The sequence below is a fragment of the Lithobates pipiens genome, unplaced genomic scaffold (assembly GCF_037356315.1).
Source record: "Lithobates pipiens isolate NorthernLeopardFrog02 unplaced genomic scaffold, aLitPip1_a1.2 Scaffold_18, whole genome shotgun sequence".
In the NCBI taxonomy this organism is placed as follows: Eukaryota; Metazoa; Chordata; class Amphibia; order Anura; family Ranidae; genus Lithobates; species Lithobates pipiens.
In genome coordinates, this window is record NW_027507758.1 from 251,330,955 (window position 1) to 251,347,715 (window position 16,761).

The window sequence follows — 16,761 nt, forward strand, 5'->3', positions numbered from 1 at the left end:
GACCGATCATGTTGTGTTACCTGATATGCCCTGCTGCGGTCTGTAGCCGCAGCAGAGATTTTGCCCCTGCGTGGGTACTGTTGGCCCATGTGTGGGCAATTTTCGATGCTATTGAAAAACTCAATAAAAAAAGATTTTACAAAAAAAATTAAAAATCAATATATATGTCCACCCGGGATGTGACTGATCCTATACCACTCACTATATGGAGACCCGAGGGGGCAAATAGGGTTTTTATGAATCTTCGGGAGATAGTACATAATAGGTGTTCTAGGTAACAATGATACCAGAAACAATTTTCCTTTCTTTACAGGGATATATGTGTCCCGGTCACCAAGAATTTTTTTCCACAACTACAACCCCCCCCCCCCCCTTATCTGCCAATCTTATGACAAGGTTCTTGCAGTCATAAAGTTGCTGTAGACCCTGTTCCAATTTGAATTTTATTTTAGTGTTCTGAAATTTAATCTCATCAAGATCTTTGAGAACAATATCATGAAAAACCCTCACAGAAGGGGCCAGCCCTCCCGGGGGGTAGACAATGACACATTTCAAACATTGGAGGAATGTATCCCTGTAGACACAATTCTCCCCTCTTTGAAGGGATTTAATGCAATGTACCTCTTTATATTGACTTTGCAAATGTACTTTTGTACAACTATGAATGTCTGAAATGTATCAAGTTTTTTGAGGGAGCAAATTTGAGTCCCTTGTCCAACAGTGCTTTTTCACAGTCAGTCGAGAGTTTAGAACTGAGGTTAAAAATTAAATTTCCCTTTATACACTCTTCCCTTTTCATTTGTAGTCTACTCCCCCCTGTGGTCCCCACTTTGATTTTCCAATTCTCTTTGGTAGTGACCCTGTTGGGGAAAAATCCCATAAGGGGGTCTCCTTGAGGGGCCCTGTATATACAGGTGGTTGGAGGGACCTGGTTCCTCATAAGTTGGTCTCCATGCCGGATCAAGATTAGATGGAGCATTTATTGATACAGAGCACTGATTTTCCCTCGGTGAGTAATGTCCCCTCCCTCTCTTGGATTGATTATGGTGAAAATTCCCAAACCATTCCCAAACCATTCCCAAAAAATTCCCAAACCATTGCCCAAATCCATTTGGGCAATGGTTATCCTGTTGACTCAATCCATGATAAGTGCTTGATGGATTGATTGATGGATGAAAAATTTGGTCCGCCTTGAGAGGGGTCCTGAGGTCCCCTATCATTCCTTCCATCGTTCAGAGCCTCATATCTGTTGTAGATGGGAAAATGTTGTTCAAACTGAGAATTTCCAAAAACTTCATCCTCTTCCCTATTCCAGAAATTAAATGGTGACATTGGGGGGTTAAAGAGATTGATTAAAAGATTGATTCATATTCCTATTACACAGCTACTGTAGCACAGCTGCTGACTTTTAATAAACATACATTTGTAGAAAATGACATACCTGGTAATGGAAGCACACAGTTTATACATTGCTGCTATTTCAATCTAAACTAACTCAATAGTCTTCCGGAACCTTAGTAGAGTTATTTGCAACATTGTCCTGTGGACTGTTTTGATGGCTGGTATGGCTTTGCTTTTAGAAAATTTGTTTTTAAATATGTACAAATAGATACCATTTTTATACATTGTGTTAAAGCGGCATTACAATCAGCGTGGCGGCGTCATTGCAAGTGTGGGCACCCAGCTGTGACAGTTTGCGGCTATCATGGCCGGGTACACACTGTGCATGCACAAGTCATGCTGCGCTCTTCTAAAGGCCAGGCAATCTTCTGGGACCTATGACGTATCCCAGAAGATTTCGGAGAGCGAGGGGCCTCCTAGGGGGAGAGGAGTCGCTGCCTTGGCAGCAAGACAACTGAAGCAGGAAGTGAGACAAGAAGTACCTGTCAAAACCAGGTGCCCACCCCCCCACCCCAAAAAAATAAAAAATAAATTACATGCCAAATGTGGCATGTAAGTGGGCGAGGAGTGCTTTAAAGCAGAAGTTCCACTTTTGGTGGAACTCCACTTTAAGTCTCCCATGTTGAAGTCTTAAAGCGTTGGGTGATCTACGTATCACCCAACATAGCTCTGGATGATTTATGTATATTCCAAGGATAACAAACTTTCGGGGTCCTACCTTTTGTTATTCTGAAGAAATCCCTGTATGTTTCTCTGTGCCCATGTGGAAAGTGAATTTAATGGGAGTGGTTTCATAATTATCAATCAGCTGTGGCATCTGCAGGCCACTAATGAGCAAAGTTTCTGGACCTGCATCCCTTTAGACGGGTTCCTATTTGGAGTATCTCACCAAAAACAAAATGTTTGTTCCAGGGGATGCCTGAAATCTGACTTGTAGCTTAGTGCACACTTCATGGGTAAATCAGTGAGACAATCACAGAAGCAGGAAATTATGTTTCTGGGGGGCGTTCTATACACTGTGTGTAGATCAACTACAGGTAGCCATATTGCATTGCATTTTCAGAAAATTACAGCGGCTGCGTGTTGAAGAGGAAAGGTAATTTTTAATAAAATTCAATTACAAAATTACTTGTGTCGCAATTGTATAGGCTACATTATTTTTTCTTTATTTGGTATTTTTTTTAGCCACGAAAGTGGAGTTACCCTTTAGGGTCGAATGCTTTAGGCAGGACCTGGTGTTACTAGCCCTGTACTTTCTCTCACATTTTCTGATTCAGATGTGGCTTGCTGAAGAAAATTTGATTTCTAAAATAAAAGTACAGTTGTTAGGCGGGGGCAAGATAGGCTTCTCTGAAGAGAAGGGTTTTCAGGGATCGTCTAAAATGAGACAGAGTAGGAGACAGTCGGACAGACTGGGGTAACCATGTCCATAGGATGGGAGAAGCTCAGGAGAAGACCTGTAGACGAGCATTGGAGGAGGTGAGAAGCAGTGTTCATTTCATTGACAAAAACATTTTCGGCATCATTTTCATCAACGTGTTTCCAGTGACGAAAGCTTCACGAAAATCAGTTATAATTGTCATCAATTGACGAAAACTATGATGAAAATCAATTCCATATTTCGTCAAATGAAAATGTGAGGGACGGGTGTTTACTAGATAAGCATTTGCACAAGTACTTGTACCGCTCCCCCTACTGGAAGCTGGCTGGAAACTACAGGCCAAGGTGTGCGGCGGATGCCTCCAGAGTGTGCTGAGATCAATAGAGGAGATCATCCAGGCAGACAGAACACAGTATGATAGACCCGGGGTGTACTGGAAGGAGTCAGCTTTGCTCAGAGCTGACCATCACAAGCAAGGATTCTACATTTTACAGATTCACTTGGGTCGGAGACAGGCATTTCATACAAGTTTATAGGAGGCTGTGTTGGATCAAGGCTCTTGTAGAGTCTAGGTCAGGGTTCAGCTGATGAGGGGGAGGAGACTCAATCGGGAGCGTGTCCACACCTAGACGCCCGGTGCGGAACGGCTCCCCCCGTACGGCTGTGATGCAGCCGCAACGCCTGGCCTGATAGTGGCTGCGGCGTCCTCACTGTAGCCTCCCCCCCCGCTCTCCCTACGCTGTCCATCCCTACGCTGTCCATCCCCACAGAGCCCTCTCACAGAGCTCCTCACCTCTGCTGCTGTTGCCTCCTGGATGTCACGTGGGGGCTCCGTGCCACCGGGGAAACAACCTGACGGAGCGGGGACGAGTGGAGCCGAGTCCTGTGTTCTGTGTGTGGTCTCGGCGAGGGGGGTCGGCGGCTCGAGTGATATCCCGAGCGAGTTCGCCGTTCCTCGGATCCCCGGAGAAGAATAGTGGCTCCAGGCGTCCTCCGGTGGTGAAAAACGGGAACTGCATAATCCGGACTTTAGCCCAGGAGACACAGGGTATGTTGACCATATTATAAGTTATGGAAAATACTGGAATATCCTATTGATATATTGATAAAAGGTCGCTAGAAGTCCTTCTAAGCTTTTGTAAGGAGAAAAAAAAAACAGAGGCTAAAGCTGCTGATAATCTACTGTTAATATCTTGCAGCGATCGAACGTAAAATAATAAAAACGCCACCTGTTCTATACCAATATAAGAAATAAGAGAGACTGAGCGTTTAAAGTGACCTTAAATTGGTGTTACCCAATAGACATTTTTTTTTTATCCTCTCTATTCTCACTGGACTTTTTCTGCTTGAATCGTTAACAATGTGCTCAATACGGGAACGCTTGCAAATGAGACTAATGTAAAGAATAAGATGGCTTGTAAGGTTGGAAAAGTCTAACGAATACCGCTATTCAAGGTCTGGTACATGTTTGCCTAGTCTTTCTAGAAGGACCCTGTGTATTGACTTTTAGAATAAAGGGAAGCATAGAAATATACACAAACAAGCCATAGTAAGGTCAAACAACAAGAAGTTGGTACACGCCTTTTTCTATTGTTGTGTAAAAGTGTCCACCCCTGACAAACGGGAAACTGGAAAAGAGTTTGGGGCCGAAAAACATAAACAGAACTTATAATAAAAAAGGAGAACAAAAATAATAGAGATTTTACAGTGATATAATAGTGACATTTTATTTCTTGGACGGAGTAAAGACACTTGGACAATGAAGGGAAAGACATCTAAGACAGGAGCAATCCCTAAATCACCCCGGCTGAGCCTGGCTGCTAGTCCCGGCTCGATTAATAAATTTGTTACCCAAACAGGGGGTACAGAGAAACAACAATTAGAGAGGCAACTGCAAACAAGAAGTTCCCAAGCAGAAAACAAAGACAAAAAGGAAAAGGAAAAGAGGGATAAAGAAAAAAGAAGGCAACAAGTCCAAAATAATTCTTTACAGGACCAAGAGCCCACGCCGGAGGGTGAGACAGATCAATCAGGAGAACCAGACTATGAAATAGAAGCTACACAGACGCACTTGACTCATCTTGAAAACCCCTTATCTTTGCCTACAAAAAAAGAAATAACCTCTATGTTTGCAGCTTTGGAAAACTCTATGAAAAAGGAAATGGATAGAGTACACAAGAATCTTGCCTATATACTGGAACGGGTTGAAGAAATGGAAAAAAAAAGTGGAAAAAGAGGCAAACACAATAAAGAAACTAGAAGCTGAAGTAGTCTCTCTAAAAAAAGTCCAACAAGAGCAAGCATATAAAATAGAGGACCAAGAAAATAGGGATAGAAGAAAAAAATTTAAGAATACGAGGTGTTATGGAAACTTTGCAGCAAGAAGATTTAATAGAAATAATAAAAAAGATATGTAACCCACTGATGAACAAAGACATAACAAATCCAATAAATATCGAAAGGGTTCATTGTTTAAGGAAACCCAAGGAACTGCCACGGGACATCCCACGGGATATAATAGTGCGTTTCCAACACGAAGAAGACAAATATCAAGTTTGGAGAAATATAAGAGCAAAAGCACCAATCGTATACGAAGGAAAAGATATACAGATATTTCAGGACCTATCCCCAGATACCTTGAGGAGAAGAAGAGTTTTAAAACCGCTACTAGCAGCTTTGACTGAGAACGGGGTGCAATATAACTGGGGGTTCCCTGCTTGCCTTTTAGGCAGAAAGAACGGACGGATTGGGAGACTGAGACATATTGAAGATATAACAGAATTTTGTAAAAAACTTGATGTTCCAGTCCCAAGGGTTTGGGCGTAGGGCGGGGGCGGGAGGGAGGGTATGGGGGGGACGAGAGACGGGTGGGGGTGCCCCCCTCTCCTGTAGTGGGAGGGGGGGATAAGCGATAGCGGCCGGTAGGCTAGATTGTGTATTTTTCTTTTTTCTTTTTTTAAAATCCCCTGGGCTGTCTCCCCTCTCGTCCTCCCTCTCTCTCTCCCTCCTCCCCGTAAAAGGGGGGGGGGGAAATCGAGATGTCGGGTAATCATCTCACAAGTAATAGGCGAGATGGATGGCGACACGGCCGAACAGAACTCCACCCTAGGATATAGGGACAGAAGGAACAAGGAGGTTCCGGAAAAGTTGTCCCAGACCAAGAGGTCAAAATTACATCAAATGATGGGGCAGGGAGGGGGAGGGAAAGTAGGGAGGGAGGGAAATTGTGTTGGCCTGAATCCAGTAAGGGAAATAGGAAAGAATATAGATGTGTCGGATGGCAGAGCTTAAGATAGTAACATATAATGTGAGAGGAATGAATTCTCCAAGCAAAAGGTTTAATATTTTTAAAGAGTTGGAGAGCTATTTTGCGGATATTGCTTTTTTACAGGAGACTCACCTAGCCCTGGACACCAATATCCGGATAGATACAGGAAAATATCCAACCTGGTATTATGCCGATTCCCCAATTAAGCGATCTAGGGGGGTAGCCATTGGGATTGCAAATGATGTTGGGTGGAATCTAGAAGAGATGAAGGTGGACCCGGAGGGGAGGTTCTTACTCTTAAATGGTAACATATTAAGGCAAAAATACACATTAGTCAACATCTACAGCCCCAATAAGGGCGCAAAAAAATACCTAAATGGGATATTGAACTCTATAGAGAAACATAAACAAGGCCATGTGATCGTAGCAGGGGACTTGAATTTTACTATGAACCCCGAAATGGATAGTACGTCAGTGGTTCCCCCTCAAGAAATCAAACAACACATAATACTAAAAAGAAAATTGCATACACAACAGCTTGTGGATGCATGGATAGCAAGTAATCCGGGAGAAAAGGACTATACATATTACTCTATGGTACACGAAACATATGCAAGACTGGACTACATAATTTTAGATCACGGAACACTGGAAAATCTAGTAAAAGTTCAGATAGGTAACATAACTGTATCGGACCATGCCCCGGAGATAGCTAAAATCAGGCAGTGTGAAAAAGAGCCTAGAAAGGGGACCTGGAGACTCAACAAGGCGCTGATCGAGGATGAGGAAGTTGAGAGTAATATAAAAATAGAGATAGAACAATACTTTAAAATAAATGATACCACAGAAGTCTCTAAACCTACTTTATGGGAAGCGCATAAAGCCCTAATTCGATGGAAATTAATTGGTATAGGTTCTGGCAAAAAAAAGCGAAGTAAGATATGATAATTTTAAAAAAAGCACTGTATGAGTTAGAACAAAAGCATAAGAGACATTTAGATAAAAATATATATAAGGAGATCATTCAAATACGTACACAATTAAACGACTTGACAGAACAAAAACAAAGAAATGTGTATAAAAACGTAGCTAAAGAAAGATATCTGTGGGCGAATAAGACGGGGAAACATCTGGCAAGAATAGCACGGGAAAAAAAAGCCTTAAATTATATCGAAAAGATCAAAGACGAGTATGGGGAATTGAAATTCAGAACATCGGAGATAGCAAAGGCCTTTAAAACATACTATAAAGCTTTATACTCAATAAGAAGCACTGAGACAGGGGCACAAAAGGAGATTAGGAAAACTAAAATTCAGGAATACCTAAGGGAAACAGATTTACCTAAAATAACAGAAGAAATGGCTAAAAGTTTAGAGGAACCAATTAGGCTAGAAGAAATATATAAAGCAATAAATGAAACACCAAATGGATAAAGTCCAGGCCCGGATGGCTTTACAATTAGGTACTATAAGAAATGTAAACACCAATTGGTCCCTGAAATCTAAATATTGGAACAGTCTGGGTGAAGACGAGATCATGAGGAAAGAGTCTCTATTGGCAAATGTAACACTAATACCAAAACGCCCCTTTCCGAAAGTCCCCCGCTGCCTGTGGGAAACACACAGATCCCAGAGGCAGCGGGTCTATCCTTATTACGCAGCGCGACTCGCGCATGCGCAGTAGGGAACCGGAAAATGAACCAGAAAGGCTCCACTTCCTGATTCCCATACCCAAGATGGCGGCGGCAGCACCCAAGAGACGATCGAGAGATCGGCTTCGGGTGCCGACATCGCGGGCGCGCTGGGCGGGTAAGTGTCCTTATTTTAAAAGTCAGCAGCTGCAGTATTTGTAGCTGCTGGCTTTTAAAAAAAAAAAACGGCGGAACTCCGGGCGGACTCCCGCTTTAAATAATGCATTACAATTTAACTAACCCATTTGATTGTAGTCTACTAAAATGCACTGGAGATTTCAGTAGACTAAATTGTAGGAGATTTCAGTCGACTAAAATACCACTAAAACTAAAACAATTCAAATGGCATTTTGTTCAAAAGACTATGACTAAAACTAAATCGAAAATTTAACTTCAAAATTAACACTGGTGACAAGGGAGCTAGAGAGCAGGAGGTCTTGGGTGGAGTGAAGAGGACTATTGGTTGTTATTTTGAAACTTGGTTAGTGATGTAGCTGGGGGCTGTAGTTGTGGATGGCTTTGTGATTTGTTAGCCTTTTGAAATGAATTCAAAATACCAGTCGAGTGATTGCCAGAGAGGAGAAGCAGGCACTAAATGGTTGGTAAGGTGGATGAGTCTGGCAGCAGAATTCATGATAATTCATGAGGAGGGAGTTGCAGTAGTCAAGGCGAGAGATGACCAGAGAGTAAATTAGAAGCTATGTGGTGTCACTGGTTAGGAAGGGGCGTATTAGGGAGATGCTGAGTAGGTTCAAGCGGCAAGCTTTGGACAGAGATTGGATGTGGGGCCAAAAGGATAGTTCAGAGTCCAGGATAACAACTAGCACTCTGGCATGCAAAGAACGGTTGATAGTTGTGCCATCGATCTGGACAGAAAAGTCAGAGGAAGAAGCATGTGGGGGAGGAAATATTATGAGCTCAGTTTTAGACAGATTGAATGGATCTGACTGCATGGCTAGCCCCAGCAAGGATTGCTCCAGTGGAGCTCAGCACAGCACATCTTTACTAGTGACCAACTTAGACACTGGCGAAAAAACTGAGGTACTCCCAGTAGTAGGAGGGGTTATATAGGGAGTGCACTTTTTGTCTTAGGGCGTGCCAGTGTCCATCACCTGAAGGTGGCCTGTAACCCACATAGTAACTACTATGGATCTGTGTCCCATGATGTAGGATAAGAAATGTATTTTGGGGTGTAACTGGAAGTATGCATAAGCTGTGTGCGAGAAATAACTTGTTATTATGACAATTTTGTGTAAAAAAAACAAACATTTTTTAATTTTCCCCACAAATTGTATTTGGGGTATTTGTACTGTCCTGACATTTTAGGACCTCAAGAAATGAGATAGGCCATCAGTACATCAGGTGTGATCAATTTTTAATGATTTGCACCATAGCTTGTAAAGTCTATAACTTTCACACAGAACAAATAATATACACAAATTTGGGTTATTTTTACCAAAGATGATATGTAGCAGTATTAATTTTGGCCCAAATTTATGAACAAAATTACTCATTTGCTAAATTTTATAATAGAAACTAAAAAAGGGTATTTTTTTTTTTCAAAATGTATGCTTTTTTTACTTATATCGCAAAAAAATAAAAACACAGTAGTGATTAAATACTACCAAAATAAAGCTCTATTTGTGTGAAAAAAATTATAAAAATTTTGTTTGGGTACAGTGTTGCATGAGTAAGGCTGCTTTCACACTGGGGCGGGAGCAGCGTCGGCGGTAAAGCGCCGCTATTTTTAGCGGCGCTTTACCGTAGTTTTAGCGGCGGTGTGCGGGCGCTAGCGGGGTGGTTTTAACCCCCCGCTAGCGGCCGAAAAGGGGTTAAACCCGCCTGCAGCGGCGCTTTGCCGGCGGTATCCCATTGATTTCAATGGGTAGGAGCGGTATAGGAGCGGTGAATACACCGCTCCTTCACCGCTGCAAAGATGCGGCTAGCAGGACTTTTTTCACCGTCCTGCCAGCGCATCGCTCCAGTGTGAAAGCCCTCCGGCTTTCACACTGGAGTTAAAGGGGCCGGTTTTTTTCAGGCGTTACACAGGCGCTATTTTTAGCGCTGTAACGCCTGAATACCGCCCCAGTGTGAAAGCAGCCTTATTGTCATTCAAATTGTGCTGAAAGCTGAAAATTGGTCTGGACAGGAAGGGGGTATAAGTGCCCTCTGAATTGAAGTGGTTAAATTACATTTCTGATACATAGATTTTTTTTTTTTGTGCCAATTTAACTTTGTACAACTTCTTTCCAATTAAAAAAACAAAAACAAAAAACAAAGCAAGATGTTATATAATGTAACATACCTCCTGGAGGTGCTCTCTGAATACATGTAAAGGTCCTTGAGGTTTGGATGCATCCCACAACTGAAGAGATCCGTCTCCACAAGAAGTAACAAGAATGTTCTCACTCATCTCACTCCATGTTACATCAAAGAGGGCATCGTTCCAATCAAAGCTGTAGGAGGCAAAATATGAAATTAAAGGTTTTTAAACATTCCAATTCTATAGGTTTTAAAAAAACTCACCAGCCAAAAAGTATTAGATTACTTTTATGTTTTTTGGGAGCTTGAGTGAATTATTAACCAATCTTTATTGCTGTCCATGACTTCAGGAGAAGAGATTTCACCCAACTCCTAGCCATATTAGGACAGATAAATCTTGGGTGCAAGTTTAAAGTGGTTCTAAAGGGAGGAGATTGTTTACCTTAACACATTTTCTGCATTAAGTTAAAATATGTCCCAATAATGATATCATCCCCTCACCTCCCTATATACCTGATTCATATCTTTAGCGTTGATGCGTCTGCAGCGATCCTGGTCTGTGCTGCTCTCCTCACAGGACACAGAGGCAGCGTGATCTATTGGCTCCTGCTAAGTCAATCAAATTCTGTGAGACGGGAGTGGGGAACAGGGCTATGCTGTGTGTGTGTGTGTCTATTGATACAAATCCGCAGGTGTACCCCCATGGAAAGTGGCTTAAAATGTTCCTTTATAACTGCTTTATCTTCCGACTACTGGCTTTAAAGTGCATTTTATACTATCATCATTATAGTATCACAGGTCCCTTAGTGAGTTCTCCATAGAAATGTAAGGACTATGGCCTTGAACTGACTGGAGAAATTCTCCCCCTGGTTTGCAGACATCAGTAAACATCCAGTAGGGAAACTTTGTCACCAATCTGAAACAAAATCAAATATTGTTGTGCTATGAAGTGTACAGAGAATATATTCAGAGATGTGATGATCAGTGGGAAAATATTTCAAACCCTTAGCATTGTAATGGATGTAAATGTAAAGATAACCCATTAAAAATCAATTCAACCACACATAATGCCTTCAGAATGCATCTTTTGCAAAGTGTTAGGCAGCATTTATATGGCATTATGCCTCTTGACCTAAAGTGTTGTTGTTTAACACCACAAAAATGCAGGTCAACATACAATAACACTATGTAATTTAATCATTACTTACATAGTGTTACTGTAGAGTCGATTGAGCAGTATTTTTGTGGTGTGTTACTTGTAATGTAAAACATACCTGAGGAGGTAACAGTTTTCAAGGAAGGAAGGAACCAAGCCCAACAAAAGCACTGCTCAACACTGTGTGGCTGTGCAAAAATAATGGCCAATACACTGAAGACAGCCATGAGCCATCTCAACATAAATACACTAATACAACCCAACAAGAACAGTGTATGAGTGCAAAAGGTTGGGGGCCTGTGTTACTTACTCCATTGCAATGCTATATTTTAGCATTGTAATGGAGGAAGGTTAGCATATCGACATGCTCTGAAGTTAGGCTCTCTCTTTTTTTAGTCACAATGTTGCCAGCAACTGAGAAAAGCCTTTCAGGTGGGGTTGATGTCGCAGGCACAGACAAGTAACTCTTTGCCAGCATGGCCAAGATGGGAAACCTCTTTTCATTTTCCTTCCACCATTTCAGCGGATTTTCTCCCTTTAGAATAGCCTGCTCACTGAAATACATGTGTATCTCATTCCTCACAACTTCACTGTGGGTTTCTTGATCTTAGATGTGACCAGCCATGTCATCCTCGCCATTACTGTGGTGGTTATCTGAATCTGAAGAACCGAGCAAAGTGTCTAACAGAGACACTTGCCTCTCTCTTCTCCGAAAATTTCATGTCTGCACTGGTTGACCGTTGTTCCTCACATCGATGTTGCCTTTGCTCTTCCTCATATCTTCTTTTCACTTCAAGAGCAAGAGCTTGGACCTTGAGGTGAACTTTTAAACTGTCCTCTGCTGGCAGGAATTTTAGTTTGCGGAATCTGGGGTCCAGGGCTGCTGCAATAAGACATATATTTTCTCCACCATCATCTCTGAATTTAGTTTCCCGCTCCCATCTTGAGGTCATCTCCTGTGCAGCAACACTTTGGAAAGCCTTGACTGCTGCTGTCTCACAAATTGTGCTCTGTATGGATTTCTGGAGGCCCTTTACCAGAGGTAGAGCGGAAGCAGTCACAGAGGACTCTCCACTAAAGAAAACAGTAGCACACTCAAAAGGCTTCGGGACTTGTTCCACTTCCTCAAGTAAGCTCCACTGATCATGTTTTAAATCCAGGAAGCGCTTAACTCGTGGTGTAACATCAGGATCGAAAAGAGTTGCAGTCACAGGCCACCTCTGTTCAAGCAGGCGGCTGATCATGTGTAAAGTACTGTTCCATCTTACGGATACATCATTTATTAGTGCATGCTCAGGGGTACCCATTTGTTGCTGCTTTGCTTTAAGCTTTGGAGTGGCCAGCTTAAATTTTTTTAAATGTTCCATAAGGCACTTTGCAGAGAGAGAAGAAGAGATGCCATGCTTTTCTTCCAAAATACGCAGAGCAGCGACAACATTTGTAGCGTTATCATGGACAACTACATTTGCATTGGCTACGGATATCTCAAACTTTTCAGCTGCTTTTTCCACCCAATTAGCAATGTTTTCAGCTGTGTGCCGATCTTCAAGTGGCATAGTGGTCAGATTGTACGATGTAAGATTAAGATAACCAATCAAAGGTATATACTATCACAGCATATAAAATATAGACACAATTTCATAGCAAACAGAACCTGCATTCATTTAAACACTACCAATGAATAAGTAAATGCACCAGCCCGCCTATAAAACCACAAAGTAAAATAGTTGTACCTGTGAACTGGCAAATCGCATATAATAAATACCAATAAGGTGCTTACACCGTGAATACCTATCTAGGTGTATCAATCAAAATCAGTGTACAAATCTTAAATTAAATAACATTTGCGAGTGAACCAAACAACATAAGTCCATATATATGTGAATCTTGTGCCCGGTTTTTCCGAACCATCAATGGAAAACCTTCACTACATTATGGATATCACCCGAGAAAAAACTGGGTGTCAGCTTACCAGACGGAGTTGACCTAAGTAATGAAAAAAAGGTCAAGCAGGCTTTTGCAAGACAATGGGACATGAGCTCCATATGCTGGGAACTGGATATCTGATCCACAGTGGGCAGCTTCTCTGTACCCCACAATGCTTTTAACAAAATTCTTTTGGATATCTTTTTATTTTTTATGTGATCACTTTTTAATATTTTGCGTGTCATTTGTGACATATAGCAATAAATCTATCGGCCTTTGTTTGACCTGCACCATTTGAAGCCCCTTTTGTGTTCTTTTTTCCATATCGAGTTTTGGAGGAAAAAGAGAGCCAGTTCTGGATACGAGACCTTAAGCCCTTATGACCCACTGTCGTACTACATGTGTGTCCAACCTCACTGGTAAGAGTACCTATCTTTTCATCTTTTGATCAGTGTAGACATGTCTTCAGACAACCGGTTTCAAGTTTCCAGTACTACAATCAGATTGAATCTGTGTTTTGGCAACATTTCACAGGATTATTCACTTTTTGCCCATTCTGTGGACTTTGACAGTTGTAGGGCATATTGGATTGAGTCCCATAATTTTGAACCACATTTACACAGTTTCCCTTCTGTTTGGTTTTGCAGCAATTGTTTCTGTGCACTATATTGTTTGATTTCAGCCATATTGTATGTTGAATCATACTTTCACATATTTTTCACTTAACACTTAGCGCTACACTCCCACAACCATACTTGACTGTAGGCAAGACACACTTGTCTTTGTACTCCTCACCTGGTTGCCGCCACACAAACTTGACATCCTCTGAACCAAATAAATGTATCTTGGTCTCATCAGACCACAGGACATGGTTCCAGTAATCCATATCCTTGGTTTGCTTGTCTGCGGCAAACTGTTTGCCGGTTTACTTGTGCATCATCTTTAGAAGAGGCTCCCTTCTGGGATGACAGCCATGCAGACCAATCTGATGCAGTGTGCGGCATATGGTCTGAGCACTGACAGGCTGACCCCCATCCCTCCAACCTTGGCAGCAATGCTGGCAGCACTCATACGTCTATTTCCATAAGACAACCTCTGGATATCACGCTGTGCACGTAGGCCATCTTCATGTAGAGCAACAATTCTTTTTTTCAGATCCTCAGAGTTCTTTGCCATGAGATGCCATGTTGAACATCCAGTGACCAGTATGAGAGAGTGAGAGCGATAACACCAAATTTACCACACCTGCTCCCCATTCACCCCTGAGACCTTGTAACAATAACAAGTCACATGACACCAGGGAGGGAAAATGGCTAACTGGGCCCAATTTGGACATTTTCTCTTAGGGGTGTACTCACTTTTGTTGCCAGCGGTTTAGACATTAATGGCCGTGTGTTGAGTTATTTTGAGGGGACAGCAAATATACACTGATATACAATATGTACACTCACTACTTTACATTGTAGCAAAGTGTAATTTCTTCAATGTTGTCACATGAAAAGATATAATAAAATATTTACAAAAATGTGAGGGGTGTACTCACTTTTGTGAGATACTGTATGTATTTGATTTTTTCATTTCAATAGTCACACTTTCTTTCACCAGGAGAGTAGGATAAAAAAAAAAAAAAAATAGGGAGGAATGCTACAGCTGTGTCTGAAAGTGCCGGGATGTAACATACATGGGCCTAAATGCTAGTGTGCATATGGTCTTAGATGGCTGGTGAGTGCAGGAGAGCACCAGCAGTGCAGGATGTGGGCTAGCTAATGAACCTGTTACTTTTCCTGTGTAAACTCCCACCCTTCTCCTGGGAGTAGGAGACCAAGGAGACAGGGGAGTCTGGAAAACGTAAGTAGTGCATGGGGTGTGTTACCTGGAAAACCTGTTACTTTTCCCTGAATCGAGGAATCGAGGGAGGGACCTTATTAGGGCTGGGGAGTTGAGAGGTCAAATAGATTCAAAATTTCAGCAAATCAATTCTTTTAGATTTTTTTTTTTTTTTTCACCAGGACTGACGCAGTCAGGAGTTTTTGGGGCAAGGCCGCGGCTTCGGTCTAGCCTGCGAGGCCTCACCTAAAAACTCCTGCCTGCAACTCCCCAGGACAGGCACGGTGTCCATCAAAAAAATAAATTAAAAAAAAAAAAGTTTTTTTTTACCACTCAAACTAATCTGATACCTTTCAGCACATTGCTCACTGCTGGGTTCCAGCAGGAGAACAAACTTCAAAAATACGGCGGATAATCCGGCGGACTTAGTACACCATATTAGTCCGCCGAAAAGGTGCCATGTGTGGGCAAGTAGCTCGTTCGGAAAGTCCGGCGGACAGTCCGGCAGACTAAGTCCGCCGGAGAGTCGGCTACATGTGTACGCGGCATAACAGAGTGAAGGTTGCATGTTCGGACACAGACAATCTCCCTCCCCTCTACCCGACAGCACCTACCATGTTTGTTCTGGGTCCACCAATGGGCAATCAACCAGGGTGTGTGTGTGTTGAAGCAATCTTCCCTCTAATAGCCAAGAGCTGACTTGTTAGTTCTACAAACACTCCCATCAATGTAGGTGCAAGACCTATCAAAAAGCTACTGATGTACTGCATATGTCGGCGGCACTAAAAGGGTTAAGCCTGGGACGTACTAAACTGCATATTTGGATAGGATGATTGGATTATTGGTTGCAATACTCAGAAATCTCACTAGATGTCAGTCTGTGTGTATATATATTATATATATATATACATACACACATATATATACACATACATACATATATACATATATATATATATATATATATATATATATATATATATATATATATATATATATATATATATATATATATATATATATATATATATGGTAATGATGTTGTTTCTCAAATTATGTTATTCTTTTCTGCGGTGCTTGATACAATGTTGCAAGAAGCAGTTGCTAATGTTTAACTGTTCACTTGCTGATATATATGCAGCTGTACAACAGGATCATAATAAATTATACAGAACTAATGGAAAAATTACATTTGACCTGTTTTTGATTGAAATATGGGTAGAATTATTATTTTTCATGGGGATTATGGGTGGAATATTATGTTAACACCTAACAATGAACATATTTAACCTATCTCTGATAAGAATATGCATATAATTATTTTTCTACATGGGGATTATGGGTGGAATATTACAGTTAAACATACATAGTTACATAGTTACATAGTTAGTCAGGTTGAAAAAAGACACAAGTCCATCCAGTTCAACCTTAAAAACAAATAAATAAAATAAAAAATAATCGTACAATCCAGATACCCAATTTTATGCCCACAATTGATCCAGAGGAAGGCGAAAAACAAAAAAATTCCTTCCTGATCCCCCAATAGGCGATCGGATTTTCCCTGGATCAACTTTACCTATGTTAGTACCTAGTTATATTATGTACCATCAGGAAAGTATCCTAGGAACATATTTAACCACTTCAGCCCCGGAATATTTGGCTGCTCAATGACCAGGCCATTTTTTACAATACAGCACTGCCTTGATTTAACTTACAATTGCGTGGTCGTGCGACGCTGAACCCAAACAAAATTTACGTCCTTTTTTCCCACAAATAGAGATTTCTTTTGGTGGTATTTGATCACCTCTGCAATTTTTATTTTTTGCGCAATAAACAAAAGAAGAGCGACA

At 41.5% G+C, this 16,761-nt stretch overlaps 1 protein-coding gene across 1 annotated transcript in view; it reads right to left on the bottom strand.

Annotated features, from left to right (window-relative positions):
• PEX7 (peroxisomal biogenesis factor 7) overlaps positions 1 to 16,761 on the bottom strand; it is a 367,801-nt gene that overhangs the window by 341,430 nt on the left and 9,610 nt on the right. The window contains exon 3 of the mRNA XM_077486784.1: positions 10,046 to 10,196. Coding sequence (XP_077342910.1) covers positions 10,046 to 10,196 — 151 coding nt within the window. The remainder of the gene's footprint in view (positions 1 to 10,045; positions 10,197 to 16,761) is intronic.